We start from the raw sequence: 23,057 nt of genomic DNA, 5'->3' as shown, positions 1-23,057 counted from the left end.
CAGGTGGGCACGTGAGCCCTGTGCTGGGTTTCAGCTGGGGGTGGGCGGTTCTCATCACACTTAATCAGCTCCAGCACAAACCGGACACAGCTGATGCCAAGTCCCTGCAGAACCAACCCAGGCAAACCTGCTGTTTAGCCCCCGTGTGTGCTGGAGGTCACCCAAGTTTTGTAAAAACAATTACAGCAGCTTGAGGGGTGAAGACAGTACAGGTGTAGCGGGTCACTGATGCCGGAAGGGAGGCTCTTGGGGGACATGAGCCACGGAGACTGCCTCGCAGAGGGGCCAGCCAGGCAGGGGCACCTGGAGGGAGACATACAAAGGGGAGGCTCCTGGAGGTGAGGCTGGAGAAGGGGGTTCTCCCTCCCGGAGGCTACAGTGGGGGGATTGTGCCAACTGCCCACCCCTCAACTCCTCCACACCCCGACTCACCGTCTGGGTGCCTCTCAGATCCCCGGCCCAGAGCATACGCTGGCCCCACTGTCTTTCATGACCTGTTTCCCACGAGGCACTTAGAAACATCCCAGCATCTGTGTCCTCTGGAAAGCCCTGGGTCTGGGCATCTGAAGTCTCCAATAAGCCCCTAGGCAGCCAGCCAAGTGGGAGTCGCCCGCTCTCTGCCTCCCTGGGCCCCACCACCCGGAAATGCCCTCACTGCCCGCCTGCCCCTTCCGGGAGCCCAGGTGTTCCTGCTGAGTCCTCCTCCCCCCAACAGCAGACTGCCTCACTCGGCCCTCACCTCCCTCTGCCTCCTGGGCTCAACCACAGATAAAAGCAGAGGCACTTCTTTGTCACCTGCTTGGCGTTGGACGCTTCAAGATGCTGCATAAGTAAATACTTGTGACTGAATCTCCAATGAGTGTGTCTGTTCCTTAAGGACAAGCATTAGACTTTCTCTCTCCAGCGCTAAGCAAGCACACAGCAGCCGCCCGGTAAATACAGCCGTTTGACAAATAACATTGTACCGACCGTACCACATCCAGCTCCTCATCTCAGGAACCAAAGTATGAACTACTTGGACAAATTTGTTCATGAGCAGAAAATGACTAGGGTAGGGGAAGGGGCTCTTCCGTCTCACGTTGAACCAGAAACACATGGCGTCTGCATTGGGAGGGACCCGTCCAATATCAGACCGCAGACCTGGGTCTCAGAGCGAACGCTAGAACTGTTAGGAGAAAACACAGGAGAAAATCTTCAAAACCCAACAAATGACAAGAGCAATCCAGAGAGATGAAGACATGCACAATATGTGTGTTTTCCCGTCAGATTATTTTTTTAAGTCCTTTCCTGCACACGGCTTCCCCTGCCCAGTCAGCTGCAAATGTAAGAACACGTGCCTTGAGGAATTTATTTCGAGGATGAAATGTGATTAACGCACAGGAACTCCAGGCTCTTTTATGAACACAGCGGGTGGAAGACAGGACATGTGCCTCCACGGTGCAGCCTCAGGCGTGGCTGAAAAGATGGTGATCGGCTCCCATTTGACATTCTTTTATGTAAATCAGCTTGGAATTCCAATTAGAAAACATTCTTCTGAGATTCATTTCCACTCTCATGGTGGTTCCTCAGCTACAGGGTGATTTGTCTCTGTGTTTCCGAGGACCCCTGTCTGTCTGTGGATATAGCTTGCTGACAGTGACCGTGGGGGAGAAGACAATATCCTAAGGCTATTAGAAAACTCGCGTTGACAGTTGACATACAAGGGTTTCGCAGCCACCGGGGAGGGCACTTCCCGACCTATCCGCCCCGAACCCACAGTGTCTGTTTCATCCTGAGGGCAGATGTCTGTTGTCTGTCACTCGGTCCAGGCAGAGGCTGCCCCGCTGCTCTAAGGTCACACTTGCGATACACAACGTTGCCACCAGGAGGCGGTGTTGCCATTTCTAGATGCAGCACCCCTGCCCTGGGAACCGCACAGGCCTCGGATTGATTCTGCACTGACCTGTTTCACAAATGGTCTGTAGATGAATCACTCAGTTTGTACCCTTTCAAGGTGGACTTTCTCCCACTCAGCACCATTTCCCAGCAGATCCTCCAGGCCGTCCTACACATTAAGGGTCCACCCTCTTCACTGCCTGGGGTGTCCCGGGGCAGAGCCGTACCACGTGTGTGGGACACACCCGTCACCCTTCACCCGCTCAAGGCCACCAACGTAGGTTCCAGCTTGGGGTCTTTACAAGGGAAGCTGCTGTGACCATTTCTGTATCTATTTCCTCATGAGTTTCCACTGTATCCTCAGTCTCCAAAAGACCTTTCTTACTCTTGTGCTGTTTCCTTTCTCCGGTACCTTCTTTTAGTGCGATGGTCCAGGATCGTCTCTTTGAAGATACTAATCACCGCTGTAGGACAAACGTTCTCCTCTGATCCTGGCGTCCTCTCTGTTCCCTTTGCGTCCCTCTGCTGTTTTCCCTGTGAATGCATGGCCCCTCAGATGGCTTGGTTACACACTCCTGTTTAAAAGGAAGAGACTTTCAATGAGTTGGCTTCACTGAGGAGGAATGGGGTTTACCAGTCAGGATAAGTTAGCCTGGGTCGTGGTAACAAACCACCCCAGATCCCAGTGGCTTAGCTCAATAAATGTTGACTCCTTGCCAATGCCACAGTCCAGTGTGGTCTTTGGGGAGGTGGGGGAAGGAGGGTGCAGGGCTGGGTCAGTCTGGGGAAAGGCTCAGAGCCAGAGGACAGGTGGAAGCAGGGCTGCTGGGGGAAGCTGCACCCGTGACGTCGTCAGGGTAGCAATTGGGATGATGCCCAAATGCAACTGGGCAGGATCCCAAGGGGCCTTCCTGGGACAGAACCCTGTGTCCTCCACCTGCCTCTTGTCTGTAGAAAACCTTTAGCCTCCCAGGCTTCCCCAAGTTCCAAAGAGTACAGTCAGTCAGAGAAGTAAGAAAAAGCAGAAACAAAGGGAAACAGTCAAGCAAGACAAAATAATCATAGTTTAGCCATAAAACAAAGTCAAGGACCATTAATTTAGCCATAAAACAAAGTCAAGTTCCTCCCCAAGGGCTGTAGCTGATATTCTGAGCCTTGTCCTCTGAGCTGTTTTGCAGATACTGAACCCTCACCAGGTGGAAGGAGTTAACCCTGTACTATCCACAAACACAGAGACCCCGGACCAGCTGGAAGCAGGTTGATGATGTTGACTCCCGATGACCCCACCACCAGCCAATCAGAAGAAAGTCAGTGAGCGTTCACACACCCCCACAGCCCCCCTCCCTCACCTTGACTTTAAAAACCTTTCCCTGAAAGCCTTTGGAGAGTTCAGGTCTTTTAAGCACCAGCTGCCTGGACTCCTTGCTTGGAGCCTGCAGTAAACACTGCACTTTCCTTCACCCAACCCGGGTCAGGAGGTTGGCTTCACTGTGTGGGCGAGTGGACCCAGGGTTAGTTCCGTGACACATATTTCTGTCTGGGTTTGGACAGTTCTCCTGGCAGGCAGTGGGTTTCCATGCCGGGGCTGTGGCATCTTCAGATCACACTTCGTAGTTTCACATCAATCAGGCATCATTTCCAGACGGCTGTGTGTAAGAACAGGGAGTTCTGAGAAGTCTGCCTTTGGCTCCTGGCCACCTACTTGTTAATTTCTTCTTACCCGTGAACAGACACCCAGGAATGACCAGGCATCTGTGGAATGTCTGCAACATGAAAAAAAGACACTGTGGTAAATAAGACGAGAAAAGGACCCTGGAGGAAATCTGGCTAAAATAGCACACTCTAGTATCACCAGAAAGATCGAAGATTACAGATACTAACAATCCATCAATGTGGTCTAAGTAAAACCACAGATGCAAAAAAAAAAACAAAACAAAAAACCCAGCTTTTGAAAGTTCAGAAAATATAATTGTAAGTAGGGAAATTGGAAGAAAATATTTGGAGTAAATATCCCGGAAAGAAAAGGAAAAGCACAAAGAAATGGAAATATAAACACAGGTGTGTCACTCAGCCTGGGAGGCACAGCATTTGGCCAGGAGGGATTCCTACTAGGATGGGAGAAATTTTCAAAGAGATGATGGGAGTAATTTTCCAGAGCTGGAACACTTCAATCTCCAGGCTGAGTCATCCCAAGGAGTGCTGGCACCATGAACAAAGAAGACAGGCAGATAGGAACATCGCTGTGAAATCTTAGAACACAAAGACAAAGAAAGATCAGACCAGCCTCACGGAGAAGGAAACACCAGCTTACCCACGAAGCAACCAGCATCTGACTGGCATCAGACCAGAAGAGACAAAAGATCCTGAATAGACTTCAAATGCTGAGGGAAAAGTATTTTAAATCCAGGCTTTCATACACAATTATTAGAGGAGTTTCAGGGCAAAGCAGACTGTTTCAGGCACAAAAAATCTCAGAAGATCAACCTGCTCACACACCCTTTCTTGAGAATTTGATTGAGGATGTGCTCCAGAAACACCAGAGTGTAAGTACAAGAAAGGAACAAGGCAAGGGATCCAGAAAAGAGTAGATTTTTATCCAGAGAGGCGAGGAAGGAAGTCCTCTCATGATGGCTGTGTCTGGAGAGCTGGTGTAGATGGTGGTGGAGACGCAGGGTTCTACGAGGGACACGGCCAGGAAACAAGAGACTGGAGAGGCTGACTGTGCCCTGGAGAATCACTTCAGGCAACGAGGAGATGAGATAATTCAAGTCCTGACAAGGCAAGTGGAAATTCTAAGAAAACAGAAGTATAACATGTTGATTGACTTTGACCTTTTAAAATCAACATATAGAAAAAGTACAATATATTTCATTATTGTCATAGAATGGTGTAACATTATCAACCTTGATGATGGAAAAAAGAAAACGAGATAGAAGTTGTGAGCTAGGAATGAGAAGGGTTGAAAAGGCAAAAGAGAGGACCTTACATCCTTACTTCACAGATAGTGGAGCCAAGAGACAAGGAAACAGGGATGGATGTGGGAGTTTGAGATTTGCAAATGTTAACCATATATATAAAAACAGATAAAAAACACATTTCTTCTGGACAGCATAGGGAGCTGTATTCAATATCTTGCACTAACCTTTAATGTAACAGAATATGAAAATGAGCATATGTATGTGTATGCATGACTGGGGCATTGTGCTGTGCACCAGAAATTGACACATTGTAACTGACTGTACTTCAGTTAAACAAAAAAAGTCAAGGAAACAAAAAAAATGAAGGTGTGAAGATTACAAATATAAATAATAGGGAAGCTAATGATAATAATAAGACTGTATTAGAAGGTAGGGTTGGCGATATTTGTGAGTTCAAGCTTCATCTCTCAGCACAGGAGCCCAGAGAAAGTGGTTCATTTTCATAAATCAAGACAGAAAAGCAAAAGCCTCTCATTGAAAGCTATGGTGGTAACAAGGAGGAAAAGCCCGGAATACAGAGTGCTCGTGTGAAGAGGGGCAGGGAAGACAGAAGCTTTCCTGGCCTGGTAGATTTTTGAAAATCTTGATTATGTGTTAACTTCATTGGGGAATATCGCGTTAATTTTATTGAGGAATACATACATTTAAAATAAGCAAAGGTTAAAACACGTGTCCGTCTGACTTGCCTGTCTCAGGAAAAGCTCTGTTGAAGATGTCGTCCATCATATTCAATAAATCAGTGTTTCATATCCAAACCACCAAAAGCAAAATCCCTCCGATTTGGTGCCCGAGAAATTTGTGCATCTTCTTTTGCCAGCCAATGAAAATTCCATTCCACAACGACTTTTCCTTTCGCCTTAATTGTTGGAAACTAAAATGTTAAAGGAGAGGTCGGCCGTGAGAAATGACTTTTCTCAGGCGCCTGGTAACTCTCCTTTCCTCAGCCTCTCCCCTGCATAATCTCATTCACTTGTTCCTCAGCCATTTCACTCTACGTGGTGTCACTGTACCTGTTACCATATTGTCTCTTAATGTGTAGGAACTGGCAACGCAATCTAGATACTTCTCTTTTCTCTGTTACGTGTGTTCTAGGTATTTTCTCCAGGCCTGTTATTTATTTGTCTTCTTAATTTGGAAGCACAGGAAATTTTTATAGAGTCAGAATTATCAGCCTTTTTTTTTTGTCCCGGTTCCAGCGTTCTGTGCCTTATTAAAGAAGCTCTTCCTAACACAATGTTAAAAACAACTTTAAAAATATTTTCTCTTAATACAGGACTAATTTTTATAAATTAGATTTTTACATTTAGCTCTTAATCCACTTGGAATTTATTGCTGTGCATGGTGGGGTATAGAAATATAACTTTACTTGTTTTTAAATTGAAGTATAGTTGATTTACAGTGTTCTGTTGGTTTCAGGTGTACAGAACAGTGGTTCAGTTATGCATGCACATATATTCTTTTTCAGATTATTTTCCATTATAGGTTATTACAAGGTACTGAATATATCCCTGTGCTATACAGTGGGTCCTTGTTGTTTATCTATTTTTTATCTAGTAGAAATCTAACTTTACTTTTGACACGTGGGTAACACTGTGAACAACTGAGCCAGCCTTTCACCACCAGCTTATCATACACCACATGCCTGCACACCTGCAAATGTGTGTGGGGGGGGTTAATGCTTTTTTTTGGAGGTGGAGGAGGTAATTAGGCTTACTTATTATTATTATTATTTTCAGTTTAACTGGGGACCAAACCCATGACCTTGTACGTGCTAAACATGAGCCCCACCGCTGAGCTCTACCCTCCCCACTTCGCCAGTGTGTTTCTATCCTCTTCTAATCCATGGAGCCCCCTCTTTCCTTGGACCAGTAGCATCCTGTTTGAAAGCGTGCTAAAGAGGCATGAAAATTAATGAGATATGATTCAAATGTGTGATAACATTAAAATATTCATAACATCCCACTTTGCAAGGGAGTAAAGAGATGGATATCCTCTCTGATGCTTCGTCACAGTGTGAATTTGGAACAGGAACACTATTACTTATCCCAGGAGAGCAGAAGGAGGAACAGAGCCGGGAGAATACTGTGGAATAAAAAACAAAGACAGGAACTCTTGAACTCGCTGGAATGTTCTCTAGGACGTGCTGTTAAGACATAAACCAAGTTGCAAAATGGATGCCAGGGTCCTGTTAAACAGAAACAGTTAAAAACCACAGCAGATGGGGGGAGGGTATAGCTCAGTGGTAGAGCACATGTTTTAGCATGCACGAGGTCCTGGGTTCAATCCCAGTACCTCTGTTAAAAATAAACATAACAAATAAATAAATAAACCTAGTTACCACCTGCCCCCCAAAACCCAAAACCACAGCAGGCAGACAAAGCTGAGTCTACCCATAAGTGTCTGAGTATAAGTAGGCAAACACAGAGAAAGCTCAGGTACCACCCTTTCCTTTCTCGGGATGGGGGTGCAGGATGGACTTCGGGTTTATCGTCCGTGTTTGAGTCACTTCTACCGCGGTGGATGGATCTTTTTGAGTGCCTGTGGCCCACCTGCACCCGTTCTTCCCTGTAGGAAGCTGGTGGGACCACAGGGGCAGGAGAGAGCTTAAGACTGGACTCCCTGGGTTTTTTAACTTGCCCACAGTGAGCCAGATCAGCAAGACAGCAATTACAGTTTACATTCTCCGGTCCTGGTACCGGATGCTGTGGAGGCCTCTGCATCCTACGCAGTAAGTTGTGACTCTGTACCGAGCTGTCTGTCTCTCCAGTTTGGGGCAGAGGTTTGCCCTGTGATCTCAGTGCTCTGGTGAGTCTCAGAAGAGTCACTGATTTTCAGTTTGTTCAGCTCTTTTATTTTTGTGTTGGTGGGAACGATGATGTCCAAGTTCCTTGCATGTCGGACCAGGAAACCAGAAGTTCTGATGTGGTTTTAGTTCTAGGATTTCCTTTCTAAAATATGTTTTTCCAATTGTTTTTAAAATTCTCCATGGTTTCAATCACCATAACCATCTTTTTCTGCAGATTCTAACATTTCTTATAACATTTATTTAACATATTTACAATAAATTCAGTATATTCGGTACTTTTATGTGACTTCTATTGTCTAGAATTATTTGTGGATCTGTTTCTGTTGACTGAACCTGGACTTTGTTGACTCGATCACATTTGTTTGTTCCTTTCCATGTCTGGTTCTCATGATTGTGTTTCTGATATCGTGGATAATGTGTCACTGAGACTCTGGGCTCTGTTACCATTCTCTGGAGCGTGTTGAAGTTTGTTCTCTAGGCAGTTGAATTACTGGAAGAGCACCATGAACCTCTACGTTTCATTAGGACACATATATTTTGATTTTGTCCTTATTCTTAGTGCAGATCCCTTATTTCTAGAACACAGTCTTTATTCCCAAGCTGTGGCCCTTTTGGGGTTTAAATGGGAAACGGAGGCATTACCAAGCTTCTCTTGTCAGTTTCCAAGCTCGATCCCCTTGGGAGCTGGCAGCAGCTACTCTGTTATTTTGGTGTCCAGTTATTTGTCTTGCCCTGGGATCTTTGGAATCTTGCCCACATCTGGCATCTCAGGCCAGCCTCGTATTGAAAGGAGTTTATAGCTCCAAACTTCCCAGTGCCCCTCTCGTTTGCAGCTGCAGCGGGGCTCCCCAAGCTCCATCCTCCGCCCTCTCCAGCCAATAAGCCTGTGGCTTCCTGTTCGGGTCTGGATGACGAGAGAGAGCTCTCAAGCAAAATCAGCCCTCTTTCAAGAGCTAACTTCCTCCAGTTTCCGCCTGCTTTTTGTTCTACCCCAGTGCCTGCCGACAGCTGTTTCATGTATTTAGTTCACATTTCATAAAGCGCTAGGGCTCTGCAATTATTAGAAGTGGAATTCCTTTGATTTTTGAGCTTGTAATCGTACCGTCTATTCAAAAAGTAAAATATTAAAACACAACCAGTGAACAAAACTAAATATTAAGACCTACTGTAAAGGCAGACAATTCTCTTTGGTTTAAGAAGGTGCCTGTTAAGTCAGGTGTACTCACTGCGCCCTGCCCCGCCCCCTCCACGGCCCCGCCCCGGGCACTCTGGACCCGCCCCATCGCAACCCCGCCCCGCCCCAGGCCCCGCCGCATCGCAGCCCCGCCTTAGCACCCAGGCCCCGCCCCATCACAATCCCGTCCCACAGCCCAGGACGCGGCCCCGCCCCAGCGCCCGGGCCCCGCCCCGTCGCACGCAGGCCTCCAACGGGGGCGCCCGTTTCCATGGCGACGCGGCGCCAAGCCGCGGCAGTCTGGCCACCGAGTGGGCGTGCAGCGGCGGCGGAGGCAGCTACATGAGCACATTGTGGGTGGCGGCCGGGCAGCGGCCCCCCAGCCCCGGGGTCCCGGGCTCCCGGGGCGCCTCGCGCCCGCGCGCCCGCCTGCCCGCGGTCCCCCCGCACCCCGGGCAGTACGGCGCGCCGCTCGGGCTCAGCGAGGCGCAGAAGCGGGTGCTGGACCTGGAGAAGAGCCTGCAGTTCCTGCAGCAGCAGCACTCGGAGACGCTGGTCAAGCTCCACGAGGAGATCGAGCACCTGAAGCGGGAGAACAAGGGTGAGTCCGGGCTGCGGGCCGGGGCCTTCGGCACCGAGAAGCGCACGCAGGCCGAGGAAGACGCAGACCCTGAAGCCCCCCCCCCCCCAGGCCCAAGCCCTGGTCGTCGTGGGCGATCTGCCCATCTGGCAGGGGCCGGTGTGGCCACAATATTACTGCCCCAGGCCCAGATAACCCGGCCCGCCTCTCCTCTCCAGGCAGAGTCAGGCTTGCCTCGTTTTAAAAATGTGTAGAAGTGAAACATACCCCTAAAGTTCGCTTAGTGAATTTTCACAACCTGAGCACACCCAGATCAGGGGCCCCCGAAGGATTCCTGACACCTTGGGCCCTGTGCCTACGCGACTTCTCAGGGCAGGGTCTTCCTAACCTCACACCCCTGGGGGCTCCTCACTCCAGGGGCCAGGCCCATAGCAGACGTACAGGCCTTCCAGGATGGGACTCTGCCCCTCCGCCCACATTTGTAGTCCTGCCTTGGTCAATGTTCCCCTGGCTTCTCCTGCTGCCTTTCCCTGGGGTGCCAAGTCCACCACCGAGTATCCATTAAGTCAGGACTCTCCCCTCCCCGCCGTCTTCTTCTTAAGAAAGAAATGGATAATTTTATTAAAGACAAATTTGAGGATTATAACCCGGGAAGAGCACCTCAGAAAGCTCTAAGAACTGTCCTCCCTTGTCTTGTTGACTGTCATCCCAGTTCCTCCCTGATGCCCAGGCTGGATGTGGCCAGCCCCTGTCCAGGGCATCACTTGATGGTTGCACATTTGCTTATCCTGAGCCAGGGGCCCCTGGAGGGCTGGGCCGTCCTGATTCGCTCCTGTTCCCCCAGCGCCTGAGCCCTGCTTGGCAGAGGGTGCCCTGTAGACGTCATGATGGAGGTGTGGGCTTGGGGGCAAGTGCTCATGCAGGATCTCTGGCTCAGGGAATAGCCAGAGGCATTCCTGACCATGGGGCCCTGGGGCAAAGGCTCAGCCCATGGGGCAGAGTCTCTTAGGGGCTCAGCAGGGACAGCGGTCAGGGCAAGCCAAGCCTCTTCTCTCAAAGTGGCCGTGGCTTCGGAGATGACAAGGAAAGCCTGTGCTTGTTTTCAGATCTCCACTATAAGCTAATCATGAATCAGAAGCCGCAGAAGAAAGGTAAGACTGAGGCTCACAGGAGCCTGGGGGAAAGTTATTGCCTTCGAGAGCAGCCCTCCAGACTGCCTGGGCCCATGCGAGCTATCCTGGAGGGGGGTGGGCTAGGCACAGACTCACTGCTGCCAGCTGTGGTCTGGGTGATGTCATGCACCCAGGCATGGCAGGCCCCCCCTTGGGGTGCCCAAAGCCTGAGGTCTGTGTGGCAGGGGCAGAGCGGCTGGGAGTAGGGGGGGCTGTCCAGGACCCACCACCTGTCCTGACCTCACTCTCCTGGGATTGCTGCTGTGGCTGGCCCCAACCCCGTACCTCTGGTCCGTCATGCCCTGGGCACACTCCTTCCTGGACCCTCCCTGTCACCTCTGCAGTGACATGGGGGCACATCCTCATCTGTGGCCCACCCACCTTGCCTGTCCCCTCGCCTAGCCCAGGGACACCCAGGCCGAGTCTTGGGCTCCCTCTCCGCCCTTACCTTTGGAGCCAGGTCTGACACTGGGAGGTGGTCTGAGTGGTCAGTGGTGCCAGCCTGGAATGCCCCAGTCTGGGGTGTGCCCAGGGCTCTTCCTGGGAGACACGCAGGGAATGGGGTGGTGGGGGCCTTTCTCTGGTTGGGCGGCACAGCTAGTGGTCCCAGTCCTGTAGTGTGAGGGTCCCCTGTGCGCCCATTCAGGGCCCGCTGCTGCTTGCATCCCAAGCTCCATGGGCCTCCGCTCCCTCCAGCACTGGCAGGGTCCAGGGCTGCCTCACCGGACTGTGGGGGAGGGCTGGGTCCTGCCAGGCCAGGAGGTGGGCACAGGTGGGCCTGGCCCTTTGCTCACAGCACTGAGGAAGCCAGGACAGGAGTCTTGCTGCTGCCACCTCGGGCTGACCCCTGTGTGTCCCCCACAGGCAGCACCTCCAGTTCCAGCTTTCAGTCCAACAAGTCCATCTCAAACACGACGGTGTCAGGTGAGCGTGCCAGCACCTTTGCGCTGAGTCAGGGAAAAGCAAGTACCCGCCGGGGCCCCTAGGCCTGAAATGGCCAGAGCGGGACACTGACCAGGGAGCTGAAGGGGCACAGCAGTTCTCTTTGGGGCAGACCGTGGAGGAGCACCTCTGCCAGGCCCTGTGGACTCTGGGGTTAAGGAGTAGCTGAAGGACCAAAGAGGGTCCCCAGGTGCCTTGTGAGTTGAAACCTCCAAGAGGGAGCTGAGGCCGGGGACAGTCAGGCCCACTGACAGGAGACCTGAGTGGTCCTGCTGCTCGCGTGTCCCCCAGAGCCAGCAGGATGCGGGTGGCCTGGCCCTGCCCACAGAGCCTGGATTTACGGCATCTTTGCACTGAGGGCCGTCGAGGGCCTCCCTTCTACTCTGCCTCTGGAACACGGGGCTTTCTTTCCAGGAAGGGCCTTGCCTTTTGTAAGAGGGACCCACGTGGCGAGGGGCCTTGTCCTTGGAAAGCAGACCTGAAATGGGGTTCAGAATCAGGGAACAGTGGCTGGCCACCCTGCCCTGGCCTCTACCGAGGTCTGCGAGGAGACCGCCCAGTGAGATATGTGGGGCTGTCCCCAGCCACAGCAGCTGCTTCTGACCAGTGTGCAGGGTCCCCAAGGGCTTGGCCCCCATTCCCTCATCTGTGCCTCTGGGAGGGGTCTGTTACCATCTCTGCTTTACAGAGAGGAAACCAAAGCAGGGGCGGGAACCCTTGGGCGCCCAGTGACTGACCCCATCTGGGTCTGACTCGCAGCCAACTCTCAGAGCAAGGCCAGGCCCCAGCCCAGCTTCTCCAAGAAGCAAGACTCGAAAGCTGACATGCCCCAGAAGTTGGACCTGGAGGAGGAGCTGTCGGTTGCTGCCCTGCTTCACAGCAGCAAGCTGGACAAAGCCCTCGGGGTGCAGGGACTGGCCAAGTAAGGCTCCCAGCACCCCACGGGACACCCTGGAACCAGCCCATTGCATTGCCCTCCCAATGGGCAGGTCTCCAGCGTGAAGCAAGCTGTGAAAGCATACTCCGGGCTCCCCCTTCTGGTGGGCACTGAAGTCTCTGCTGCCCGGGGGGTCCTGCAGGGTCCCTGCACTGACCTGAGCCCACCAGAGGGCAGCAGCCCTTAAACCATTTTCTCAAAGAACAGAAACAAAGTATCTCGGCCTCCAAATCAGCTTGCTTTTCACCAAGAGAACCCTGAATCCAGCGCCCTGTCCCATCCCATGAACTGTGCTGGGTGTGCTACAGGAGGGCACGGGGCCTGCAGACCAGAGCAGGACCAGGCTCCAGTGATGCTCAAGTTCCTGGGACTTGCTGGAAAGAGCAGTGAGCCTGGACTTCACATTCGAGGAGGGGACTCTTGTCCCCTGGGTAGGGTGACCAGCAGGCCAGGCTCCTGCTTCTCAGCCTTTTAAATCCCACCCCCCACAACCACCGCCCCTCCAGGTCTGGGGTCCGGATCCAGGGAACCAGGCAGCTTGAACCACACCTGATTCTTCAGTGTACCTAGAGGGGAGGGACGTGCCCAGGTCACAGCTACCCCAGAGCGCCCCACCCGGTACCTGGAGCATCCTGGTCAGCAGGAGGGAGCCAGGCCCCCAGGAGGCCAGGTGCTGCCCTGAGAGGCGGTGTGGCCAGACCCTCCTGGCCAGCCACCTCTGGGCTGCAGTAATGCCTGTTTCAGAGACAGAGAAGTGGAGATTTCTAATCCAGGGGCCACCTTGGCGGCGGGCAGTCAGCACAGGGGCAAGCAGGTACCAGGAACCCCACCCTCCACGAGCCTGCCCCCACACCTGCGCAAGCCCGCCACGCTGCAGCAGTGCGAAGTGGTCATCCGCCAGCTGTGGAACGCCAACCTGCTGCAGGCCCAAGAGGTGAGGCTTGGCCTGCAAGGCGCCCTGGCCCCTCTGCAGCCCCGCCCACCTGGCCTCTCCTCCCTACCTTTCAGCTGCAGCACCTGAAGGCCCTCCTGGAAGGCAGCCAGAGGCCCAAGGCGGCCCCTGAGGAGGCTGGGCCAAGTTCTCCCAAGTAAGTGCCCCACGTGGCCCGTCCTGTCACCACAGGGCCGACCTGTCTGGGAGTCACTGGGACTCTTCCTTCCCCAGGGACCAGGAGGCCCTGCACCCAGGGACCACGCAGCTCCCCAGGGTCTCCACCAAGGGCATCTCCAAGAAATGGTGAGTTCCACCGGCAGAGGAGGTGGGCAGACCGAGCCCAGTGCCTGTGGGGATGGAAGGGCCTCACCTGACTCGCCCTCTGCCCCCAGCCTGCTCCTGAGCCCGGTGCCTGTGGCAGAGCGTGCCATCTTGCCTGCGCTCAAGCAGAGCCTGAGGAGTAACTTCGCCGAGCGGCAGAAGAGGCTGCAGGTGGTGCAGAGCCGGCGGCTGCACCGCTCTGTGCTCTGAGCGCCCGGCGCCTATGCGTCGGGCTGGGGCCAGGCCCGCACCGGCAGCTGCAGATGCTCACCCTCTAGTTAGCACTTTAGGATTCTAGTACATTCATTCCAGATACACAAACTTGTGGCAGATAAAGCACTTGGTCTCAGAATTGAGGAATGGTTTATTTTCTTGCCCAGTATTTTGCTATTCTGCATTTACACAAACTCATTATTTTAAACTAAGTGTGACCCTACCTGTTGAAGACGGGAAATAAAGCTCGTTTCTCCCAATCGTGTCTCTCCCCTCACTGGCTATGCAGCCCCGTGTGCCCCCAACTCCGCTCCCTGCAGAGAGGGGCCTGCCAGGCGGCCCCCTTGCTCATCCAGGGCACAGCCCACACAGCATCCTAGACACAGGGGTGACACACCATCCTGCTTCTACAGACAAACACAGCTGGTAAGCGGTCCTACCCAACCTGCCTTCCTCTGTGAAGGGCCAGGGCCATGGCCACGGGGGATCGGTGGGTCCAGGACGCTAGGGCGCCACCCCGTGATGGGTGCACACCGCCCCCCTCAATTGTCAGAACAGCTGCTTCGGTGCTGACCCTTGCCCAGCAGGACAGTCTTCCTGGCCCCACCAGCCACATCCTCAGTGCTGATCTCACATTGTCCCGCTTTGGGGAGCAGGGAGCCTGGGGGTGAACCAGGATGAGGAATGTCTGGGTCTCCATGGCCGTCTCCAAGGTTCAGTGCAGCTGAGCCCTGACAGGGCCCAGCATTGGACAGAAAGGGCCTCTGACTTGCGGATATGGGGACACAGTGATGAATCCAAGACAAGACACGGGAAGAATAAATTTATTGTAAGAACCACAGACAACACGGTAACGCACATAGAAAGGGGGAACTCATTGCCAGGAGCCCTCACTCTCTGCAGGCGGAGGACGACATCCTGCCCTGAGCACGGGCCCCAGCGCTTCACCAGTGGGCCTGGGGCCAGACACAGGACCCACCCAGACGCCCTGCTCCCCAGGCATCCCCACAGGGCTGAGTGGCCCCGTGGGGTATGAGGCCCAACCACTGGCAGGGGACTCACAGCCCAGGCCGACCTTCCCTCCAGCAGATCCTGGAGCTACCCTGTGGTGTGCCCCACATGCTGACGGTGGCACGGACTGAACCCAAAACTGATCAGAGGATCCTGTGTGTGTTTTAAGGATTTCCTATGTTTGGCGTGTTCCCCCACAGAAACTTAGAAGGGTTTTCTGGTGCACATAGAGGCTCCAACAAGACCTCAGTCTCCACTCTGTGCTACTGAGGGGGGACACGGGCCCTGCAGAGGCCACGGGGACAGCAGCCCGAGGAGCACAGGGCCTGGGCCATGTCCGACTCCTGGGGGCCCCGCCCCACACCTCCACAATCAGCCGCCTGTCCTGTTCTGTCCAAGTGTGGGAAATGCCTGGCAGGTCCCCAAGGCAGAAGATAAAAGCAGGAAAGCTAACCTAAGCCCAGGCTCTCTAAGGAAGCCAGCATCTAGAAACGTCCAACACGTGGCCCTGACAAGGCTGCCGGCTGCCCTGATGTCCCCGGTGGGTGGGTGGGCAGCCCGAGATGCAGCAGTGGTGGTGGCTAGGCAGCTGAGAGGCAGGCCTGGTGGATACTCTGGGCCCAGGTGTTGAGCAGGGCCGTAACCGAGTGCTTGTCAGGGAGCTGCAGCAGCCTGGAGGTCATGCACCGGTGCACCGACTGCAGGAAGGGGTTGGCGTCTGCAACAGAGCAGGGGCTGTGAGCGCTGTGCTCCCTGCCAGGACCCTGGCCTGGCCCCCAGCCCTGGGGACCAGGGACACCATCTCCCAGATGCCATGGGGTGGTGGCTGGCTTCCCCACAAGACTGCACACCAACAGAGAATGGAACTATGAATGGTCTGGAGCCCGGGGCTTTCCCTTTGGGACAGCCTCGGGGTCCCTACCCTGGTTCTCCACAGGCCAGCTAAGCCTCAGGGGGACCGCCCCCATCAACAGGGCTCTCTCTGGGCCTTGGGGCTATGTCACCCATCTGTGCCCCAACGTCAGCCTTGCAGAGGCCCAGAGGGACCACTGGGCCTGCTCAACACCCACCCACTGGACAAAGCTGCCCCAGAACTGCAGGACAACAGGCAAAGGGACACCACAGGGGCAGAGACCCTGCTCTCCCAACCGTAGGGTGACTGCTCCTGTCCACCACGGAGAAGCCAGGATGGGCCGCAGCAGAGCTGGGGCTCAGGCAGAGAAGCCTGGAGCCACCTGCCCTGGCCCCACCGCTGCCACCTTGGCTCACTCACCATACTGCCACTGTCGGTCAACCCAAAGCGGGCTCTGGGCAGGGTAGTCAGCAGGCACGCTGAGCTCCAGCGGCGGCACGCTGGGGAGGTCCTTGTCATCTGCAACACAGGAAGTCACACCTGTGACCCAGCCTGCCTCACCTCACAGTCCTGCTCCCGACCAGCACCCCTCATGCCCCGGTAAATTCTAGGGAGGCTGCAAAGCTGAAGTCCCTGACTCCGGACTTCCAGGTTACCCCAGAGCCTCTCAGGCCAGCAGAACCACCGCTGCACGAGTGGAAGAGGTAAGAGTGTGGGGGCTCAGGGCCCAGCCCTCAGAGCAGGTGGGCCAGGTGGGTGGGGACCGAGGAGGACAGCGGGCAGGCTCCGGAGGGCCTGGGGTTGGGGTGTGAGCAGGTGGCCCCCCGCCCAGCACTCACCCAGCTTGCATATCAGGTGGACAGTGCCGTTGTTACTGCAGTGAGAAGGGTCCAAGTTCACCAGGAACCTGGGGTCTAGCCTGGCCACCTCCCCCTGGAGCACATTAGGGATGCTCTGCCGCTCGTCCTCCTCAAACCTCCGCTTCCGGGAGCACGTCGCCGGGGCCCTGGAGGAGGTAGCCCTGGTGACCGCACCGGGCCAGGCTGCGGCCCAGGACTTGCTGCCTGCCACCCACCGTGAGCCAAGCCCCGGGCTGTACGCACGTGATGGGAGGGCCGTGGATGGCCGTCATGGCCGGCACAAACGTGCGGTACAGGGAATGGTTGAAGACTGGCGAGCGGATGTTGGCCAGGACAGCGTCCAGGAGTGGCTGGCACAGGTACTGCTGCTTGGTCGGCGGCACCGGGGGCGGAGGGGGCGTGGGCTAGGACAGGACAGCGGGGTCAGCAGCCCGCTCCAGGGGGGTGCTTTGCAGACCCCAAGGTGCTCATCCTCAGGCACGACCAGACTCCCTGTGCTCCCCCCACCTCCCCCACCCCCCGCAAGGACGGCCCATCCTGTTCACCCTCCCCGGATGCAGCCTCAACCTCCCCGGAGCCCAGCCCCCGGGCTCTCTCTCTCTTGTGCGTGAGAACCTATGCTCTGTAGGGCCATAGCCAGAGGCCAATTTCTCCCCCATTCCTGCCCCACTGGACCTGGAAGAGGACTCTGGGGCAGGGCTCCCTGGCCCAACTCTGACTGGAGGCTCCCCCGACCTCCTCAGAGACGCCTGTGGCCCTACGAGCACCGCCAGGCTACAGCACCCCACTCACCACTGCCATGTCATTCTTGAGCTTCTCCAGAGCGATCTCACACTTCTGCAGCGTTTTCAGGGGGCACCTATGGGCGAGAGGATGTGGCTGACCCTCTGCGTGGGAGGACAGGGGAGCCGGCAGCTCTCACGTTCTCATTCCAATCACTGATCGTCTGGCCGCCTCTGGATGGATTGAGCTGGGGGCCTTGGACATAGGAGCCCTCCTCAGGAACCCCAGCCACTCCACCTGCTGTTCCTAAACCCAGAGTCTAAGGCAAGGGGCCCAGGCCCCTGTCCCCCAACCCCATGACCCCAGTGAGGGCCTGGCCAGCTGTCCAGTTCCAACAGGCCCATTCCTCAGTATCCAGCATTCTACCCAGATAAGCAGAACAGGGAAGATGTTCCAGAGAGGGGGCCTGGCCTGAGACAAGGCGTAGGGAGTAACCCAAAGGCCAGTCCACATGCAGGCAGTGGCGCTGGCCGAGGGAAGGGACATGAGTGTGTGCCCACTGTTTTCCAAGTGCTTCTCAAGACCCCATCTCGGTTCACCCACAGCCAGTGTGAGCTGCAGTGTCCTTTTGCAGATGGGGCAACAGAAGCAGCCCAAGACCACCAGCAAGTCCAAGACAGGGCTGATGGTCAGACTGAGGCCTGTCAAGGTCAGCGGCAGCCTGGAGCTGGGCAGAGGTGAGGTGCTGGCAAAGGCAGGGGCCAGGCGCTTAGAGCCCCGGGACCCTCTCTCCAAACTCACTGTCACCCAGCACGTGCCCTAGGCTGGGCCGACCAAGCAACTGGGGACCCTCTGTGAGCGGCGGGTGCCCCATCCTCCCCATGGCCCTGGGGAAGAGCTCACCTCTTGGATGGGTCTGTCAGGATGTCCAGAAGGCTCTTCATCTTACTCAGGTCCTTCTTCCTGTCTGGGACGGAAGGGGGCACTGAGACCTGGCCTGGCGCCCGCCGGTCCCCCACCGCCGCACCGGCCTCACCTTCATTCTTGTCGATCTTGTTGATCATGCGGCGCAGCGGCTCGATGTACTTGGAGAGCTGCCGCAGCTTGTCCAGGTACTGCTGCTCCTCCGCCTGGCTGGGGCCCGCAGGGCTCATGACGGCGCTGGGGTTCACTGCAGGGCATGGCCCGTGAGCACGGCCCAGACCGCCAGCCCTTGCCTCGAGGGCCGTACCCGGCCCAGGCCTGACTTACCAGGGGTGTTCAAAGGTCCCGGGGAGGGGACGCTGAAGTTCTGCGGGGTGCGCGCCGTCACTGGGCTCTGGGAGGGCTGCGGTGAGGGGCTGGGCAGGAAGCTGCTGGGGGATGGGGCGGGGCCGGAGCTGCGGTGGGCGAAGAAAGGAAGCGCTGTGAGCTGGGGCATCGGGCAGGCACTGGGCACCAGCAGGCGTCCGGGAGCCAGGTGAGGAGGGGCACATGGCAGGCCTACCTGACATTGGAGTTGGGCTGCGAGCTGGGCGGGCCGGGCTGCGGGGATGGTTGTGGGGGAGGGGGCATCGACTGCGGGGTCTGCACCTGCTGGCCCGGCGATGGTGAGGACAGCATGGTGAGGCTGCTCTGGCTGACCTGCAGGGGGAGGGGCTCAGCCTACTCACCTCACCGGGCCCACCCCGCCCCGCCCACCCTTGCCTTTCTCCGACACCCAACCTCTCAAATAAAGACACAGGCACATGCCCCGACCCATGGGTGCCAGTGAGCACACAGTGACCAAGGTGCTGGCAGAAGGGGACTTTGGGCTGGGAAAGGAAGTGTGGGAGTGTGGGAGCCTGTGGAGGGGAGGCTCTGTGACAGGCAGGACTGTTTCCCACAAGCCTCCATGAGACCCCACAGGCCACTGGTGACCCCAGCTCTGATGGCACCAAGGAAAAGCCCAGCTACAGGGCCGTGGGAAGACCATGTCTTACTATGTCCCACCTGGGCCTGCCTAACGGGAGCAGAGCTACCCCACGGTGCCCTCGCTGGCACACCTGGCCTGGCAGCTGAGCAGCCCCTGCAGGGCAGGCAGACCTCACTGGGGACGTGAGGTTAGACATCACCCTAGAGGCATTTCCTCATCTGTGGAGCCATTCACTCTGCTCCCTGCGGTCCTCGTGGTGGGTGCGGGGGGACGGGGGACCCCACTCCACTGTTGCCACTAGGACAAGGTCTGTGAACACCGGGGGAGGAGACCACACACCCAGGACTCAGGGACGAGGATGTGTGAAATCACTACTTTCCACCAAAGACACAAGATGCTTGTGGGGATGTCATCTGACTCCCATGCTGGGCCCTGTGCCAGGCACAGAATCCTGCTTAGTCACAGCTGTCCAGGCCTGGGAGGCAGCCCCACCCCAACACAAAGGTACAGCCACAGGACGTCGTAGGAGGAGAGGAACATGGTCGGAGGAGAGGCTGAGACAGACGAGACAGCCACATGTCAACACAAGCCGATGAGGAGGGCCCACTTTCTGTCCTGTCTTCTTGGACCCAATTTATTACAAGGAAGGAGCAATACCAGGCAGGCACAGTGGCTGCTGAGCACGTCCCTGAGGACTGTGTGCAGGCAGCAACCACAGGACGCGCCATGCAGACGTGTCACGGTCCGGGGGAGCCAGCAGTGGGGAGCTCAGGTGGGACACTGTGGGGCGGCTATGTTTTCACGATGTGTCCTGGAATCAGCTCTCTTTTCTAGGGAGGGACTGGATTAGAAACACAGACGCAAGAGCAGCTGCACATGACTCTGGAGCCAGCTCCATGGTCAGCCGAGTGCCCGGAGTGCCTGGCCTGGAGGGGCTGGGGAAGGAAGCAGGCCTGATCCCTGGCAACCAGGCCCCCACCAACAGGCCGAGGCAGGAAGACTGCAGCGTGGAGCCCACCTGAGGGTTTACTTTGAGTGTCCTGGTCTGGTGGCGCCCCTGGTGGTGCCTCTGGCCTCAGGGGCTGCTGGGGGACCAGTGGATGCTCACCACCACACAGGGGCCATGAGGAAGGGCACCCCTAAATGCTCCAGCCTGACCCACTGCGCTGAGGACAAACGAGAGTCTGCGCACAAAGAACTGAGAGCAAGGCCTGTATCACATAGGCAGAATGTTGAGGGGTTTATTGTTTTGTAAAAATGAGCCCTATGTGCTGATGCTAAAGTCATTCCCCGACACCCACCAACCCAGCTTGATGGTCACCCCAGCCTGATGGACGCGGAGCCAGAGGTGGCAAGAAAGGAAATGCAACAGCTGGAGGTGACAGAGCTGAGACCCCAGAGGGACAGGGCAAGGGGACAGCACCGGGGACAGAAGGCGTGGCGGGGCCGGGGCACCTGAGGCCCGAGCCCAATCTCGCGTCATGCTGTGGCCCTGGCAGCACCCTGCCCTCAGCTTCTGCTCCTCCAGAGACCTGTCTCTTAGCCTACCTACCAGCAGATTCCCGCCACCACCTCTTCCCACAACCTACACCCACCCAAAAGGACGTTGATTCCAAAGAGTCAGCCACTGTCTGTGATAAACTATGTCAATCCGCATTTGGGGGGACCCCAGGATTGGGCGGCAGGGACGGTGAAAACTCAACACGCCCCACTGGCAAGGCCTCACCCGGGACAGCCATGCTCGGGCAGGTGGTGGTGCCCGCATGCGTGCTGTCGGGGAGGCAGGGCTACTGCCTCCTGGGATGACAGATGCATCGCCCCGCAACAGAAACTGGATTTTAACGTTTTGGCAAATCTGAGGTTTTCACAGAAAACCCATGAAAATGGAAAGCCTATAAGATGAGGGCGCCGTGTCACCATTTCTTTGTCGGAATCTTAGAATGGTGCCTGGCCCATGAACACACGTGACAGTATTTGTGAAACAACCGAATACGCCATGGAAGAATTCCAGGTTCCACGTGAAAACAGATGGCCAGGAATTTGCATCCCTGAGAAAGCGCAATGTATACAGGAGTCTGCACCTGCCTACAAAGGGAGGCACAGGAAGTAAATTCTACACTCTCCACTGGAAACAGCACAACCTGACGGAACGTGGCCATGATGGACCAACTTGTTCTACGATCTGAGCCGGCCAGCCCGGTGGACACTAGCTGTGTCGCAGGCCTACTGGGCGCTGGAAATAGAACTGAATGAAACTTGAGAAGCTGAACTTTCAGTGTTGCTTCATTTTAATTACTTAAAAAGCCACATACAGCCAGTGGCTACAGTACTAGACATCACGGCACCAAAAAGCAAAAGTACTCACTTGGCTTTTGTTTGATTTGACCCCGAAGACGACAGCAGCACAACCATCTAAACACTAAAAACTATAAACGACACTCAGCTCTGCCTTCATCAGAACACCAACATGCTGGGACCAGCTGTCCCGCTCAGTAAGATGAAGACAAGCCCAGCCACGCACTCACATCCCCTCGAGCCACAAGCTGGGGGAGACCGCGCACAAGCCCGGCCAGACCCTCTGGGAGCCACTGTGAAGGCGGCTGCTGACCAGTTCCAGGCCTCGTGAAGGCGCTGGGGACCCGAGCTGCCGGGGGCCCTAGACACTGCCCTGGGATTACTTGTGCAGACGGCTGTGTGCCCAGAGGAGTGGCACTCAACTGGATGGCAGACGGTGGGCGGGAACCGGGATATCTTACTGGCGATCATCTTGAGGACACAGGGACAACAGACCAGGCAATCACGATGAAGAAATGCGGCAGGGGCGCCCTGGGCAAGAGGCCTTGACTGGGAGGCACGCCGGCCTCCACGTTCAAGCCCACGGCATCCAGGCCATTCGAGGTTTTGAAATCTGGAGGAGCTGCTGGGAATGCTGCATCCAGAACTTCCTGCTCCTTCAACAAACTTCCAACCCTGGATGGGTGCACAGAGCCGGCAGGGCCAGACCCAAGTGGCTGGGGTGGTGCTTCTGGGAGACCAGGCTCCGGGGTGGGCCGGGGCAGAGTGGCTGGACCATTGTTACAACCCTCCCCCCAGAGGTGGACACCTCCCCTCTAGGAGTGCGTGCCTGACAAGGAAGCCTGGGGCCTGAACTCCAACTCTCCTCCCCTCCTCTGAGCATATACAGGGCCCGGCGTTCCTTTCTAACTGCAACCCGGGAGAGGGGCTCTGCCTGAGGCCCTGCCCTTGTGAGGAGGTGCACTGCCCACGAGGACATGGGTCAGGGCTGCCCCTGGACGGACAAGATGCCCGCAGGCTCCAGAATCCCAGCACGTGCTAAGACCGCTGTCCTTGGCCACTTACACTCTGGAAGCATTTAGGCTGGCCTGGCGTGCACTGGCGGGAACCCTCACTCTGGGGTGTGAACTGGGGGCTGGTCCTTGAAGAGCAGGGCCTGCATGTGCTCAAACTGTTAGGATGGAACTAAGTGAAAACCACACAGCAGGTTCCGAAAGGAAGCAAGACTGATCGGTGGAAAAACAAAACACCTACCCCAGGAGGCTGAGCTGGTTTGTGAGGCGGGGCAGCCCTCACGCAGGGGCAAGGGAGGCATCCTCCCTGCATCTGTCGGACCCGAACCCTGCCTGCAGAACCCAGCACCACACACCAGACACAAACTGGGGCATCGGTGGGTGGAGCGCTCACACTGCCCTGGGGCTCCAGGTGGGGGGCCTGTTGCCCGCTCCCACATACTTCAATCACGGCAGAATGTTCCACACCTGCTGTA

The 23,057-nt window shown here is 55.9% G+C and overlaps 2 protein-coding genes across 3 annotated transcripts in view; one reads left to right on the top strand and one right to left on the bottom strand.

Moving 5' to 3' along the window:
- Positions 1 to 9,132: 9,132 nt before the first annotated feature.
- LOC102521216 (coiled-coil domain-containing protein 74B) lies at positions 9,133 to 14,192 on the top strand. Its single transcript, XM_032472131.1, has 8 exons — positions 9,133 to 9,434; positions 10,520 to 10,564; positions 11,450 to 11,509; positions 12,287 to 12,449; positions 13,209 to 13,398; positions 13,473 to 13,552; positions 13,630 to 13,701; positions 13,791 to 14,192. Exons 1-8 carry the CDS (start codon positions 9,176 to 9,178, stop codon positions 13,927 to 13,929), a joined length of 1,008 nt encoding a protein of 335 aa, XP_032328022.1. The 5' UTR covers positions 9,133 to 9,175; the 3' UTR covers positions 13,930 to 14,192.
- A 548-nt stretch (positions 14,193 to 14,740) lies between these two features.
- Positions 14,741 to 23,057, bottom strand: part of MED15 (mediator complex subunit 15) — a 36,194-nt gene continuing 27,877 nt past the window's right edge. Inside the window, exons 9-17 of one of the 2 annotated variants that reach the window (XM_032472114.1) lie at positions 18,866 to 19,002; positions 18,631 to 18,758; positions 18,416 to 18,550; positions 18,283 to 18,346; positions 17,449 to 17,515; positions 16,900 to 17,060; positions 16,636 to 16,802; positions 16,217 to 16,315; positions 14,741 to 15,661 (exon numbers count right to left, since the gene is read on the bottom strand). In XM_032472114.1, the coding sequence (XP_032328005.1) occupies positions 15,525 to 15,661; positions 16,217 to 16,315; positions 16,636 to 16,802; positions 16,900 to 17,060; positions 17,449 to 17,515; positions 18,283 to 18,346; positions 18,416 to 18,550; positions 18,631 to 18,758; positions 18,866 to 19,002 (1,095 nt within the window). In that variant the 3' untranslated portion in view covers positions 14,741 to 15,524. The remainder of the gene's footprint in view (positions 15,662 to 16,216; positions 16,316 to 16,635; positions 16,803 to 16,899; positions 17,061 to 17,448; positions 17,516 to 18,282; positions 18,347 to 18,415; positions 18,551 to 18,630; positions 18,759 to 18,865; positions 19,003 to 23,057) is intronic. The other variant, XR_004316753.1, reaches the window with a different exon arrangement.

This window comes from Camelus ferus, chromosome 32, assembly GCF_009834535.1.
Source record: "Camelus ferus isolate YT-003-E chromosome 32, BCGSAC_Cfer_1.0, whole genome shotgun sequence".
NCBI classification, from domain to species: domain Eukaryota; kingdom Metazoa; phylum Chordata; class Mammalia; order Artiodactyla; family Camelidae; genus Camelus; species Camelus ferus.
The sequence above is the reverse complement of the archived record's forward strand: the minus strand, read 5'-3'. Positions and strand labels throughout refer to the sequence as shown.